Source organism: Lygodium microphyllum, chromosome 20, assembly GCF_053477565.2.
Source record: "Lygodium microphyllum isolate KBCC chromosome 20, Lygodium_microphyllum_v1.1.10, whole genome shotgun sequence".
Classification (NCBI taxonomy): Eukaryota; Viridiplantae; Streptophyta; class Polypodiopsida; order Schizaeales; family Lygodiaceae; genus Lygodium; species Lygodium microphyllum.
The window spans coordinates 131492430-131507396 of record NC_141154.1 but is presented as its reverse complement, the minus strand read 5'-3'; the positions used below and the strand labels follow the sequence as shown (position 1 = coordinate 131507396).

The 14967-nt window shown below is 43.4% G+C and overlaps 1 protein-coding gene across 1 annotated transcript; it reads right to left on the bottom strand.

The window, feature by feature from the left end:
* Positions 1-10882: 10882 nt before the first annotated feature.
* On the bottom strand, positions 10883-13962 carry LOC148019400 (uncharacterized). Its single transcript, XM_087661041.1, has 4 exons — positions 13735-13962; positions 12984-13176; positions 12471-12686; positions 10883-12359 (listed from the first exon to the last, which is right to left on the bottom strand). The coding sequence occupies exons 1-4, from the start codon at positions 13850-13852 to the stop codon at positions 11405-11407; spliced, it is 1482 nt and encodes a 493-aa protein (XP_087517167.1). The 5' UTR covers positions 13853-13962; the 3' UTR covers positions 10883-11404.
* Between the last annotated feature and the right edge of the window lie 1005 nt (positions 13963-14967).

Below are 14967 nucleotides of genomic sequence, written 5' to 3'. Positions count from 1 at the left end.
CACTGGATGTGCGGGCACGTTGGTCATCTCAACATGTCTTGTATCTTGGCTAATTCCATCTTGACCTCAGCCAAGCCTTGGTCTGTCTCGGTGGCCTTCCCCTTATCTTGGGATGATGGGTTTGACCGCTCACTAGAGGCTGACGTTCTCTCTAAGCTTCACAGGTTAGTCTCTTCCAGAGTTGAGCTCCCAGAGCTTCACTCTTTCAGCTGGTCATTGACTCTGATGGCTTCCTCAAAAACTCTAGCCACCACATCCCATTGCAAGCTTGAATTGCCTGCCAATGCCTTATATAACTCCTCATCTCTAATTCTGTTGATGAATACAGTTGAAACTGCTCTGTCAGTCGGTCGCTTGCCTAAAGGGATTCTCTTAAAGAGACTTCTCACATGGGTCACGTAGTCGTGGATGTCCTCCTTTTCTTTCTGCTTGACATTCTTTAAGCGTACTAGCAGGTTATCGGAGTATCCGGGCTCGGTGAACCTCTTGACAAAGAGATCCTTGAGATTATTGAAGTTGGCTCGTTCCACGGCATCCAGGCTTGTATACCACGTCCTACCCTTATCGCCTAAGCAAAGCCCGAATGCTTGCAAACATTGAGTCTGGTCGTTGAGGCCGTTGGCTTCGCAGACTTGCTCAAACTGCTCAATGAAGCTGTACGGATCGTCATGCGGTTGGTACTTGTCGAGTTGCTTGAAAACAATTGGTATTTTGGTCTGGTTCTTTGAGCCATGGTTTGTGCCCCTAATCCGACAAGCAGAGACATCACTAGTGCAGTGGCACTCTGCTCTACTGCGGTGTTATCGAGCACTCGTTTCATGAGGAGCTCGCTCAGCATCAAGTCTCCCTCTAGTGCTTTCTCATGGTCTGTTCGGTTCCGGCCAGCCAAGTTCAACACTCGATGTACCTCATGCAGCTCCATGCTTTGCCTTTGGCTCCTAGCCTATTGATCCCTATTATAATCAACTATGCCTTGCAATGCCTTACGGGCTAGCCTTCTCTCCTCCTCTAGGTCTGCAATGATTGCATCTGCCATCCTGCCACGGTTCTCGTGTCGGGTGTGCGCATCGTAAATGCTCACCATCTGCTGTATAGTGTCTGGGAATACACTCACATCGAGCTCCTCGGTAGACTGATGGTCTGAGCTTTCTTCCATCATGGTCGAATCCTTGCGCCTTGCTATGCTGTCGATCAGGTTGACTAGTCATGACAGATCCTTGTCGTTGGCGCTCCTTGCTTAGTTCTACCCTACGCTTCGCGTGTTTGTCTACGTCTTGGGCCCTCTCCTATTGGTGGGTTCCTTGAGCGATTTATCTGAGTGAGTTCCTTTGATTACCGAATACTATTCTCAATTTATGGTCACTCGGTGAGTGTGTTGTTCCTCGTGCACTTGTGCCCAATCAGGCTTTCAGCTTTCCTAAGTGTACTTCAAGTGCGAAAATTCAATGTGAGTGGTGCAAGCAATTTCCTGGCGTCTTACTCACTCTCGCTTGTTTCGGGCCTGATAGGCTTTGTTACTCAAGTCCTGGCCGTTCTAGTGGATTCTAGGGTCTGCGCTGCTTCTCACCATTCACTAGGGGGTAGGTCGCTGGGGAGTGCTCCAGTATTGTCCCTTGGTCTTGACTCCTACGTCGGGAACTGCCTACAAGGAGTTCGCCATGTCGTCCTGGAGCGGGTTGCACTTCCAGCCGCTTGTGGGGTCAAGTTTTGATGTTTCTCCCCCCCCCCCTTTTTTTTTTCCAACTCTGGGAATCGGACGTCCGATTTACCGGTGGTCCGATTCTAGGAATCCGACCAGGTGGGTAAGAGTTGGGTAGTCCGAGTCTCAGAGTCCGAGTGTCCGATTTTCAAAATCGGACGGGCGAGTGTCCAATGAATCGGACAAGGGTGGTCCGATTCTGGACTGGTCCGATTTTGGGTGGTCCGATTGGTCCGAGTGGTCCGATCGGACGGGATGGTTCGATTTCTAAAATTGGACAGGCTGGTCCGAGTGTTCGATTCTTGGTGGTCCGATTATGGGCAGGCCCGATTCTGGGACTTGGACCGGACAGGTGGTCCGATTGCTGACGTGTCCTAATTCGTCCGATCGGACAGGGTTGGTCCGAGTCCAAGCATCCGAGTCGGGGCGTCCAAGTGTCTGAGTATCCGAGTGTCCGAATCGGACGAGGCGATTCGATCGGACGGTTGTCCGAGTGTCCGATTCTATGAATCGGACACTGAGTTGGGTGTCCGATTCCGCCGACCCGACGAACTTTCGAGTACGGATTCATCCAAAATCTCCAGATATCTATTACTATAAACCACAAAATTCACCAGTAATGATGTTGTAGTGGTGAGGGAGAGATCTATGTACCTAGGAATCACCGAATGCAATGTCACTCCGTGGTCTTGATTGATCAAACGGTCGCCCAAGCTCTCTCTCTCTCCCTCTCTCTCTCTTTGCTGGTTGCAAATGAGGATTCCCTTGCCCTTCCAGAACTTATACCCTCCTGGCCATTCCCTGGATGCTATAGATCACTCTCCTAGTGATTCCTACACATTCAAATGCGCATTTCCTCCATTTTCCCCTTGCTTTTCCCGATTTTCTCCCTATTTTACAGCAACAAACCCTCTGCCTCTTGGTTGTGATTTCCTACTGTTACCCTACTCTAAACACAGCAAAAATCGAAAGCAAAACACTGAACTAATTTCTCCATGTTTTCCAATCATCAAACAACTAGAATATCCCAAAATACTTACTTGTTTTGAAGATCAAAAACACCCAACTTCCTACCTATCTCAAGCTCCGTTTCGGGGATGAATACCCTACTTCGATGCTCGATATGAGGCGCGCAAGTGCTCAAGCTTGAATCCATTGGTCCCGAAAACGGAACCAAAATGTGGGAGCTTTTGCTCAACCGCCAAGACCCACGGACCGCTTATTGTTTCAAACATTCCAAGCGAGCTCTAATGGCTATCTCTCACCTAGCCAACGTGCCATCGATCCTACAAATGTAGTGAACTTACCTTGATGCTCGATAGAGTACCCTCCTCTCTCTTGCACTCCGGTAGCTCTACGTTTCTTGATGCTAGCTCAAGAATCCTCAAGCCTCCTCCATCTCCAAGCTCCATCCTCCATAGCCGCACACGCAAGAGAAGAAAAGAGAAGAGAAGAGAAGAAGAGGAGAGGAGATGGTCAAGAGCTTCACCCTCTTGATCCCTCGCTCTCACACACACTCACTCCCTCACACTCTTACACTCCCTCTCTCAAGAGCACACACAAGCAAGAAGGAGAGAAGGAGAGAGGAAGAAGAAGACTCTTTTTTCCACACACCAAGGAATGAGCTTCTCATTCTCTTTTCAACTTTATATACAAAGCCCTAAATCCTTTTTGGGCGGTCATTCCTCTTTTACATGGCCAACCGTAGCCTAGGCCCTTTTTCCCATTTCCCACCATTCTAATTTATCCTATTCCCAACTAATGCCTACACTTTGCATAGGAGCGAGCCTGGCACTCTTTTACACAGATTCGAGGGCGCTTCAGCATTTTAATGGTGCGTATTTTTCCTCTTTCATTGCCTTGGCCCGACACCGAAGCTTATTGCGGGTCGTGTCCGAACATTTGAATTTTTCAGGGATTGGTTGCCAGTCAAGGCGCATTTTTCTATTTTTATCTTTTTCTATTTTTATCGTGCGCCTTTTTTGCTATTTTCCCTTCTTTCCATTTTCCGCTCCTTTGTGCTGCGGAAACACGTTAACAGTTACTATACTTGTTCCATTGGTGAACTCTAAAATTCTACCTTTCCAATGTTTGGTAGGGTTTGCAACATCCTTATGCCTGACCTTGAAACTCCCTCGAGTACTTGGGTGCATCAAAATCCAATCCAACTTATAGTACTTATCACAAATCCAATTACTGCCACTATCTTTCCTATTGAAGACCTCCACTACAAGTATGTTACTGATGTTTTTCCTCCGTGAAGACATCTATGATAACCAAGTAGAAAAGTTACCTATCAACATGTGTATAATTTGTAAATGTTCTCTCCAAATGAAATGAAATTTAAATGGAGCAATTTAAAAAAAACATTGTACATGCAATTCTTTTCACAAAGAAGCCCAAAGATGTTGAACAGGAAGTTGACTTATAACAAGACCATTGTTCCTTCACTAACAAATTCCTATAGTACAAAAACAAAAGAAATATCGAGTCAAAGCATACATATAACTTACATAGGCTTTGTCCAAATGAGTTGAAACTTAACCATGGAGCAACATAAAAAAGTGGCAATATACATGTGGCTCTCTTTGCAAAGAAACCCAAAGATGTTGAAGAAGTGGAGGTTTTAAAAAATCATTGTTCTCCACCCTCAAAGACTCTGGGAGTAAAAAAACAAAGGAAAACTCAGTATGCATATAGCTTGCATACATTTTGTCCAAACAAGATAAAATTTAAACATGGAGCAACAAAAAAACAAGATATCATACATGTAGCTTTGTTTACAAAGAAACCATAACATGTTGAAGAAGAAGTTGAGTGTTCAAAATATCATTGTTCTTGACTATAAGAGACTCCTAGAGTACCAAAACAAAAGAAATTACATGTCACAAAATGCACATAACCTGCACAAGTTTTGTCCAAATGAGATAAAACTTTACCATAGAACATCCATGGACGAGAACAATATACCTGTAAATCTTTGTGAAAAAAATCTTAGGGCTTTGGTAGAACAAGCTCTGCTCTCATAAAACATGTAAAACTCACTCTGTGTTTGTGTAGAGGAAATGAAATTTCACAGGGTTACAAATAGGGCAAGCACCAATGAGGCTGTAAGATTTCATCAGGAAAGAAGAAGTGGGGAAAGAGATATGATAAATTTGAGTTCTACCTAAGAAAGAGGGGGAAACTGAAAAGGGGAGAAATGAAAAGCCAAACATAAAAAAATAAGGAAATGAAAATTCGAGTCACAAACTTCCAGGAAGTGTTAGCATTGTATTCCCCACATTTCCCCTTATTTTATTGTTGAGGGAAGATTTGGGCCAAGATATGGCTAGAAGATTCATGTTACATGAATCTGGAATCCCAGCTCTCTCATTGGTTAGGCCTATATTTCTTTATTCACTCCTTAAGGGGCAAAAAAGAGAGTCCATATTTCTCCTAATGTTTATCTCCTCTATCTTCACACTAGACTTAGGTACAATCTCAATGGACTTTGCATTTTCCTATAATTTTCCATTGCCTTTCTCATTGCACCCATGTTATTCCACATTTTATAGCAATGTGGCCTAATGTGTCCATGTGTTTTCCATGATAATGGCATGTCAAAGAGGACTTAAAACCATAAGATGTACTACAAGATTGCCCATGAGATTGAGACTAACTTGTGAGTCTCTACCATGGTTATTTTTCCATTTCCACCATCTCTACCTCTAACAGTCAATGCATGAGAAGTGTAGGCTGTATTAATCTTCTTCTTGTTTACTTCTTTAGTAAGTAAAGCACTCTCTACATCAGTACATTTAAAACCACCCTCATGAGGATTAGCACTCATAGAAATACTATGAAATGTATCCCATGACTCTACTAGTACAACAAACTTTATGTTATCCTTAAACTTGATGTCTTGTGAGACAACTTGGCTGAAAATAGAGTCATTCCAATGAGTAGAGATAGGGGTGCCCCCTTTCATGTGAAGATCCACAAGCTTCTTCAACCAATACAACTGAGATGCAAGACTCTGCTTATCATAAAAAATCAAGGATATTCTTCCATAAATCATAAATACCACCCTCAATAGTGATAACATTGAAATACACCTGCTTAGACAAAGATAATGTGATAGTGGACTTGCATAACTCATCAAGCTCATCCCAATAATCTCTATCTCAACCTTTTGGCTTTATGCCCTTTGTTTTTAATGGCCTAACCTGCTTCTTTTGTACTAATATTTGCCATATTTACATGTTCCAATGTTGGAAGTTATTGCCATCAAGATTTTCAATATTGAAAATAGCACTATCACTTGATGCATGAAAAGTACATGTAATAATGACTGCAAATGACAAGAGTATGGACTACTAATTGTAGCAAAAAAGGTCCCAAAACTGATCCAAAAGGGGGAGAATAAAAGTGCATATAGCTATTCACAAACAATATGTAGTAGAGTGCTCAAACAAGGTGTCTCGGCTCATAGAGACTATTCATAAATAGTATTAAGTATTGATGTTCATAAAATTGTAGTAAATGGCTATAATAAAATGACCAACCGAGTAAGCTCCCATACAAGATATCCGAGTAGTGATCCGAGATATATAGAATGCAACTAACAGTGTAGCAATAAAGTTTTATGAATTGTTAAAGCATATGGAATATCACATACATAGATGCATACAACCAATGTGTATCAAGTATCCACCATTGATAATGATAGGTAATGGTTATTCAGATGCTCAAAAGCAAATCAACCCACAAGAGTAAGTATCTACAAGAACAGTATTTGCATATATCAACTGAGCCTATGCATGAGCAAGGGACTCCCAATGTCTCTAAAGAACCAAGTTCTCCAAGAAAAATTACAAGTCTCTTCCCTTAGAAGCTAATCCAAAATGTTCAAGAGCACAACAAGGCTTGTTGATATAACATCCACGAAGCCCAAGCGCATCAATGATACATCCAAGAGCATATACATCTAATATTTCTTCAACTTGCAAGTAAAGAATCATTGAAGGAAATGGCTAATATCCAAATACATCCAACGGAGCTCAAATCCAAGCTTCAAATATCACCATAAGCATATCCATGCATAAATATCAATGTTGAGCATCAAATAAGCATATAGAAGACCCAAACTGCATGTGGGCATGTAATACATAAAGCTGCATGAGTGAAAGCAAAAAGAGAGTAAGAGCTATGGAGGTTCAAGCAAGAAGAGAGAGATTGGTGTATCATGCCACCTACCATAGCATCCAAGTGCCCACCAATGGCATAAAGCAATACATCCGAGAGCATGTACGTGCAATAAGCCTTTAAGGCCATAACCACTAAAACTTTAGTGCAAGCAACCATTGCCCAAATCCAACCAATCGAGCTAAAATCCAATATGTAGAGCTCAACATAACCATATCCATGCATAAGGATTAAGGCCAAGCATCAATACATACATCTAGCATCCCAAAAGCATGTGTAGACTTTCAATACATAAGCCTTAACGATGAATGCTTGATGCCCACAAAGTATTATAGCAAAGAACCCTTCAAGAACTAAACAAGCTCCAATTAATCCAAAACCCTTTCCGGAGCATCAATACATCATCTGTGCATTGGAAACTTGCCCCATAATCATCAGTAGAGCATACACTAATTAAATACTTGTTGTCCAAATAGTGAATGCAGAGTCTAGCCTAAAATATAGAGCAATGGTTGATCCAATATATTTGAAATGATGCTAAATACAAAGCCAAACAAAGTCAGAGAGATCCCCAAATGTTGGGCAATGAGCAATAGGAGTTGGAGGAAGCAATGGCTAAGGTAGAATAGTCAAGGAATAGCCTTAAAAATGCATCAAAATTTGCAAGTTGTTTCATGGGCTCCTTCTAGTTGCTATTGAGTTCAAATACCAATAAGGGGGCTCAAATGATCTAGGGGAAGGTCCTAATTACTACTAGAAGGTGTGGAGCTAATCCAAGGAGAGATGAAGCTGATGCATACCTCATTGAGTAGCTACAATGGAAGTTGATGATAAAGCTCTTTTCATGGGCTGAAGTAAATGTCAATGAAGCTCCTTGAATGCCCGCTCTGATATCAATTGAAAGGTGGAGCCAAAGTGGAAGCACAAGTGGAAGGAAGAGAAAGCAAGAGCTATGGAGGTTCAAGAAAGAGAGATCAAGATGGTATGTGGTGGGAACTCCAAAAGTCATAGTATATGATTTACTTTTCTTTATTATATTGTCATAGAAAGAATAAGGAATAAAGTGCTAGTGACGGGCAGCCGCCACGTGCAGTGTAGAGGTGTGTGGGTAGTAAGTACAAGTAAATGTAGGCAATTGGACACACATAGCCTTTAACCCCCAACATTATAGAGGTTCATGCATGCACCGACTTTTAGGTGGAGGTTGCAATAGGTCGCCCCATGATTGACTCTTGGATTGTTGGAGGTGACTTCAATAATCTAGAGACCTTTGAGGATTAGTAGGGCCATGGCAAAGATTTCCAAGGCATGGTGGAAAAGGAGTAGGAGGCGTGGGAGGCTTTCCTTCTTTAGTGGGTGCATAGACACTTGGAGGGACCCCCGCCTTCCACAGGCGAGACAATTCTCCATAGGGGGTGCTCCATACAAGGGCAGGTTGGGTAGTTGGCTCTGGGACCACCCTTTCGATCCCAGATTCAACCTATGGATAGGAGGAGGTGAGGAGACGGATCAAGCAACTCTAGATCAAGAATTGGGCTAGGGGTGACCCCAGGGAGTCCAGCTTATAGAATATGTAAGATACACATGAGTTCAAAAGAAAGGGTATTATATCTAGTAAAATTTATCGAATTATATTTACAAAATGGATTTTTTAATTACAATATGAAAAAAAATTGTAACTTTAGTAAAGTAAAAGGGGTCATTTTAAGGCTTTATAGCATGTAAAGAAAGTGTATTTCTTAATATCCTTTGAACACACATTATATAGATACTTTCTTATAGGTGGACTCCCCGGGGGAGGGGACTAGATTGTAGAGGAGGTGGCAGAGATTCTTGGAGAGTCAAGAAGGATCTGCCAAGAGGCATCCCTCTAAGCACAACAACAATGCTCAGAGGAGGAAAAGGCACTCCAAAGAGACCTAGCATCCATCCAAAGATTGCTCCATGAGGCACCTAGAGATTCCACATGCACATGAAGGACCTTTGAGCATGAGTGACCCTTGTGGGCATAAAGGATAGCACTTGAGTTCTCCTTCCACACCTTAGTAGCATTTTGGGCACAGAAGGGAGATACGATTCACAAAGAGCTCTTCCAAGCACATCAGCCATGTACCTCATGAGACAAGATCTAAAGTCTCCGTGACTAGCATGGGAGCTTATGCTCTTGCTAGGAGGAGGTGATGGAGCTTGTTATGGTCTTCTACAAATAGCTTTTTTAACAGGAGGCAATATTAGATAGGGTGCTTCAATCTAGACACAGTGGATGTGGGGAGTGCATCCCACCCCTTGTGATAGGTGATGGGACAAGCTATCACAGTGGATGTGGGGAGTGCATCCCACCCCTTGTGATAGCTTATGCTCTTGCTAGGAGGAGGTGATGGAGCTTGTTATGGTCTTCTACAAATAGCTTTTTTAACAGAAGGCAATATTAGATAGGGTGCTTCAATCTAGACACAGTGGATGTGGGGAGTGCATCCCACCCCTTGTGATAGGTGATGGGACAAGCTCATGGAGAAGGGACTAGCTAACGTGTTCCACACACAAGATGGGATGCCTAGAGCCTTCTTCACCACTTGTTGGGAGGTGATGACAAATCCCATGCTCCAAGCAGAAAGGAGGAGGAGTTTTGTTTGGAGTGGTCAATCCGATAGGGCCGCCCCTTTAGTCCCCTACCCCATCCTATTTTTTGAAGAGGTGATGCCCTACTTTCTCTCCTCAAGAGTGAGCACCCTATAAGGCCTCAAACTCCTAGTGAGAGAGAAGACAAAGGTGGTGGACTCTGAGTATACAAATGGCATGGCCCTCTATGTAGAGGATGATGAGGTGATAGTAGAGAGGGTATTCTACACAGTTGTGGGGGTGAGAATCAACTAGCAAAAGTTAGTTTTCTCATAGATCTAGAGTCTAGCATTGAGTGGGGCATCCACTTGGGTTTCAAATGGGTGAGTAGGGGATTATTGACCGATATGTAGTCTACTCTACACGGGCATCTAGAGTCTAGCATTGAGTGGGGCATCCACTTGGATTTCAAATGGGTGAGTAGGGGATTATTGACCGATATGTAGTCTACTCTACACGGGTGTGGTAGGGCCTGCGTGAAAACAAACAAGAGGGAGGAGAAGTAAAGAAACCAAGAGCACACACACAAAAGCAATGGAGACTCGAGAACACACATAGGGATAGGGTTGAAATCTTCTTCTTCTTCCACACAAAAGACCTAAGTCTACAACATGATAAAAGATTGATATGAAAGTACCGCGATATAAGTACACATGGTCACTTAGTGTGAACCCACTAAGGAAAGAAGAGGTAGCACAATGAATGTACCATAACTAAGGATAGACTATATGGGTATGTCTAGCTATAATTCAATGGTGTATCTGTATCCTCAATCACCTAGTATACCAGTGAATAATAAATATCATGCCACATTACCAAGGTACGTAATGGATGTTAACTCATGTAGAGCTCAATATCTCAACATTGCGTAAGGCCCTATTTCAAAGGCCTCTAGATTGTCTTGAGTAGATACCAGATTTGAGAGCTTGGTTCTCACCAATAGGCAACCCATTACAACTGGTAGGTAGAGTTAGAGTGGGCAATGCTCCCCATGAGAATGGTATATCTATGGATTTGAGAGAGTTGGCCTCTTGATGAGGTGGAGTGAAACCTTGAAGAGTGGCTTTTGAATACCTAAACTTGACTTGAATCACCAATTTAATGTCTTCTCTTCTAATACACTTTCTTTTCAAAAGATTTTTCGTGAAGCACAAAGTTCTCTCTCACTTTCTCACATATTATTCTTTGTGAAACACAAAATTCTCTCCCTCCCTCCCTCCCTCCCTCCCTCTCTCTCTATATATATATAGAGAGAGAGAGTGAGTGGCAACAATATAGGCAATGATGTCAAGTGAGTGGCAACAATATTGTCCAAATATAGGCAATGATTAATAGTGGAATGCCCAAATATAGGCAATGATGTATTATTAATAGTGGAGTGTCATATAGGCAATGATGTCAAGTGAGTGGCAACAATAGAGAGAGAGAGAGAGGTGGCTAGCCAACCAAGCAATGTGATAGCACAATGGTGGGCAACACTAACGTTTCTTGCATGCAAAGGAATACCAATGTGTAATTTGATTCAAAAGTTCCTTCCAAATTTAGAGTTGGTGTATTTTTACAATTAATATATAATTTTTGTGAACACTCCTAGTAGGACATGCAATGAGCTCACCACATAGGTAACCCATCAGGTTGAGATCTTATATTTGTTCTTAGCGCTAAGATCACCTTGATAGACGTATTCATCTTTATGGCATTTGAGCAGCACAGAACAGCCAAGACATGCCATTACCAAGGAATAAGCTCAGCACATTACCATGGAATAAGATCAGCACCTACACGAGGCTATGCAAAAGAGAAATGCACTCCAAGTTTGAGGCAAAACATGTTGTTCAGTTTTCTTTGAAACGATGTTTCAGCGCCTCGGGTGCGCTGCACTGTAATATGGAGTACTTGTTAGTCCCTACGGCAATCATCAAGGCACTCTTGGATTCGTTTGAATGCTGCCTCATGAAGCCGTAAGCGCTTTCCCTTTCCCCTTCCCCAATGCATTGTTGCTGCATCTTCCCATCGTTCATGCCGCCTCTTCTTCTTGGTCTTCATCTCATCTCCCCCTTGTCGCACAGGCACCTCCTTCTCTTGTGACTGCTGCTTTTCACCACCCCTTGCATTGGTGGGTTCAATCAGCGTCTTGCCTTCTGATTGCTGCTTTTGTTCCACACCCACTGCATTGGATTCCAATGGCTGCAGCGGCTGCCTCTTCTTAGCATTTCCGCCCTCAGGACACTCTTCTGGGGTCTTTCTCCACCAACTGGACTCGATTTCGGGTCGGCATGGCCGCTTGCCACGAGTACGCTGTGGTGGATGGCTTTTCCCCTTCCACTCTTCCTGGACGGCCGAGCTTTCTTGCTTCTGATGCTGTTGGTGCTGCTGCCTCTTCTTCTTCTTCTTTGTCTTCTCTCCGTCTCCTTGTTGCACAGGCATCTCCTCCTGCTTTTCCCCACCCCCTCCATTGGGGGGCTGGCTTTTTGCATTTGCAGCAGTACAATCTTGTGGATCCTTTCTCCACCAATTGGACTCTATTGCGCACAGGCGCTGCCTCTTTCCACCAGAGGGATACTGTGGTGGATGGGCTTTGGCTCTCCCAAAATCATGACTGTGCACATGTTGTTGAGCAACATTGGTTTGTTTTACCACGGGTATGTCCATGGCCAAGGGCATGCCTATGCCCAAGGGTAACCTGCAAGATCCACAGAGTTGCTCCTTTTCTTGGGGAAATGGTTCTTGTACAGCAGTCCATCCATCTGTTGTTGCTGGACCTTCTTTGCACTCAATACACAGCTTCTTCTGCACAACAGCTTGACCAGTTGTGTGCTTGGTGAGGCCAGTACTATATTTAGAGAGGCTTGGGCTGCAGAAACACATCAACGTGAGAATGGCACTCTTTGCACATACATGTATTGGAACTTAGAAGATTGGTTGAATCACAAAACTGACAACAACAAGGAGTCCAACTAATTACTTCAACACAGACACGAAGGCCATGCAGGGATATCCTGGAACGTGGCATGAGTCACAGTCAGAAGCTGCCTTCAACATCAGCCCACTCCTTTCTGCCTGCCTCTTCATACTTCTCTTCCTTGCCTTGCTTTCCTTATGGTAAACATGCACTTCACCTCCAGGACTAAGAAGCTTTGAAGCATTAGCAAAAAATCGTTCCAATTGGTATCTGTGCTTCCTGCAATAAACCAGCAAGAACGTGTGTGTGTCAAAAAGAAATGCTGGGCAGTTGTTTCACCTGCTAGACATATCGGAATATTAAGGTATGAAGATTATAGAAGATTCATGCAGCAAAAATTGGGGTAAATGCACAGTTGTTCATTGCAAGCATATATGGGTGCATGTGTCCATCCACACACGCATACGCATATCAAGCTAAAAGACGTATTCGGTACGTTCTAGCCGCACAATAGTGAGAAATTCCCATGAGTGGAAGCAAAACAGGTGAACATAAAGACCCATATACTGAACTCACATGATGACCTCCTTTTCATATGAGCCGGCATGCGGGAAATTGTACAGCACTCGATTAAATGTAAGTGCACTGTGGATCACTACATGCTCGGCCATGCGACTTGCATCCATAGCATATATGAGCACACCTCCACGGGGCCTGAGACTCTGGATATCTGAGGCTGCAGCGAGTCCATGTTCCCTGAGAAGTTGCTCTGCTCCAAGCCAAACCAAGGCACGTCAAAACATCATCAGCAAGCTGGAAATCCAACCTTTTAAAGCCAAGCAAGCAGAAGTAGACCGATGGTTTTTGACATACTCCATTACAGGGAAAGGAGTCCTTTTGCCCTACTTTGTCCTTACATTATACTGAGCTCTTGCCGAGTAGTGGGACAAGGCCTTCTAGCAGACTCCATGATAGGGTAAGGGATTCTTTTGTCTTGTTATCGTGAGCTCGTGCCAAGACGCAACAGGGCAAAGGTTTTTGGCATACTCCATCATAGGGAAATGAATCCTTTTGCCCTTTTTCTTCATCATACTATCTTGGGTTCTTGCAGGAAGCAGTAGGGTAAGAGCTTTTGGAATAACCCATCACAGGGAAAATGAATTTGTTTCCCTGTTTCTTCCTCACACTATCACGAGCTCTTGCCAAGAAGCAATGGCGCAATGGTTTATGGCATGCGCCCTCATAGGGAAAGGGATCCTTTGCCCCTGTTCATTTCCTCACAATGTCATGAGTTCTTGCCAAGAGATATGCGAGGGTGATTGGTTACCTTGCGAATCAAGAGATGCAGCAATGTCTTCAAAGGCGTTCGCGAGGGGGTTGGAGAAGGAGAAGTCGCCTTCTTCGCCGACGACGAGGAGTCTGTATAGGCTGGGGCAGTCCTCCATCGCGCGCTCCTCTTCTGATGACAGTTTCTTCTTCTGCTCGTGCTGCTGCTGCTGCTGCTGCTCCTCCTCCTCCTCCTACGCCTCCGTTGCTCTCTGCCGAACCTCAACCTTCAAACTTTAAACCTCCTACGCCTCCAACGGCTCTTTTTCAAATACAAAGCCCAGGGGCCTTTACACATCTGTTTTTTAAAAATTCAAGGTTTTAATGCTTTGTCTTTAAATTGTCAAGGTTATTATCAAATTTGTAGTGACTATTTTACGTTAAACCTCGGTTTCTTGTGATTTATCCTTTTGATGAGAGATAAGGACTTTAGGTTACGATTCTTCAAGCATAAATATTGTCAAGGTGAAGAATTTTGAAATCGATGGAGCATAGATGAAGGTCAGTCGTTCTCTAACTGAAAAACTAGCTGGTCTGGCTAGCCATGCCCACTACCGTGCTTTGTGTGGTGTTCATCATTGCAAAGATTTGCATTTTGTCAAGCAAAAGTTTTTTCTCGACGAATTTAGTTTTCAAAGGTGCACTACGTGCATAAACACATAAACTTCAACCTTCAATATTTACAAATAAAAGCAAGGCACAAAATTGTTAGAAGAGGAATAGTACACTTTTTAATAGAATCATTCTCAATGCTCTCTCAAAACGTAGAGCAAAGAGTACATTGGAGACTAATGTAAGGCAAGCACATTGGCAAATCTATACTATTAGTTAAGGGGAGGTTGGGGGCGGGTGCCACCTGGCAGCCCCCAACCTCCCCACAAAGAAACGCGAGGGCGGGTGCCACACGTCCAACACCCGCCCTCGCCGCGAAAATCGCGCCCACCCCGGCGCGAAGGGGCGAGTCTAGGCGCAGAGCGCCTAGTATAGATGGATGGAACAATGCAAAGCTAAAAGTGCAATTGAACAATGGTACCACAAGTGGATTGTAGCAGAGCCTCAAAGAAAGAACAACAAAATTTGTGCCAAAAAAAAGAAAGCTATCCAAAAAGTTTTTTTTCCCCATAAAAGGGCATTGTCACTGACCATAGGAGCATCCATGGCATTGTGTAGTGGTGATGCTTGCATATTTATTTTACATGGATAGTTGCAATTGTCGATTTTTCTAAACTTCGTT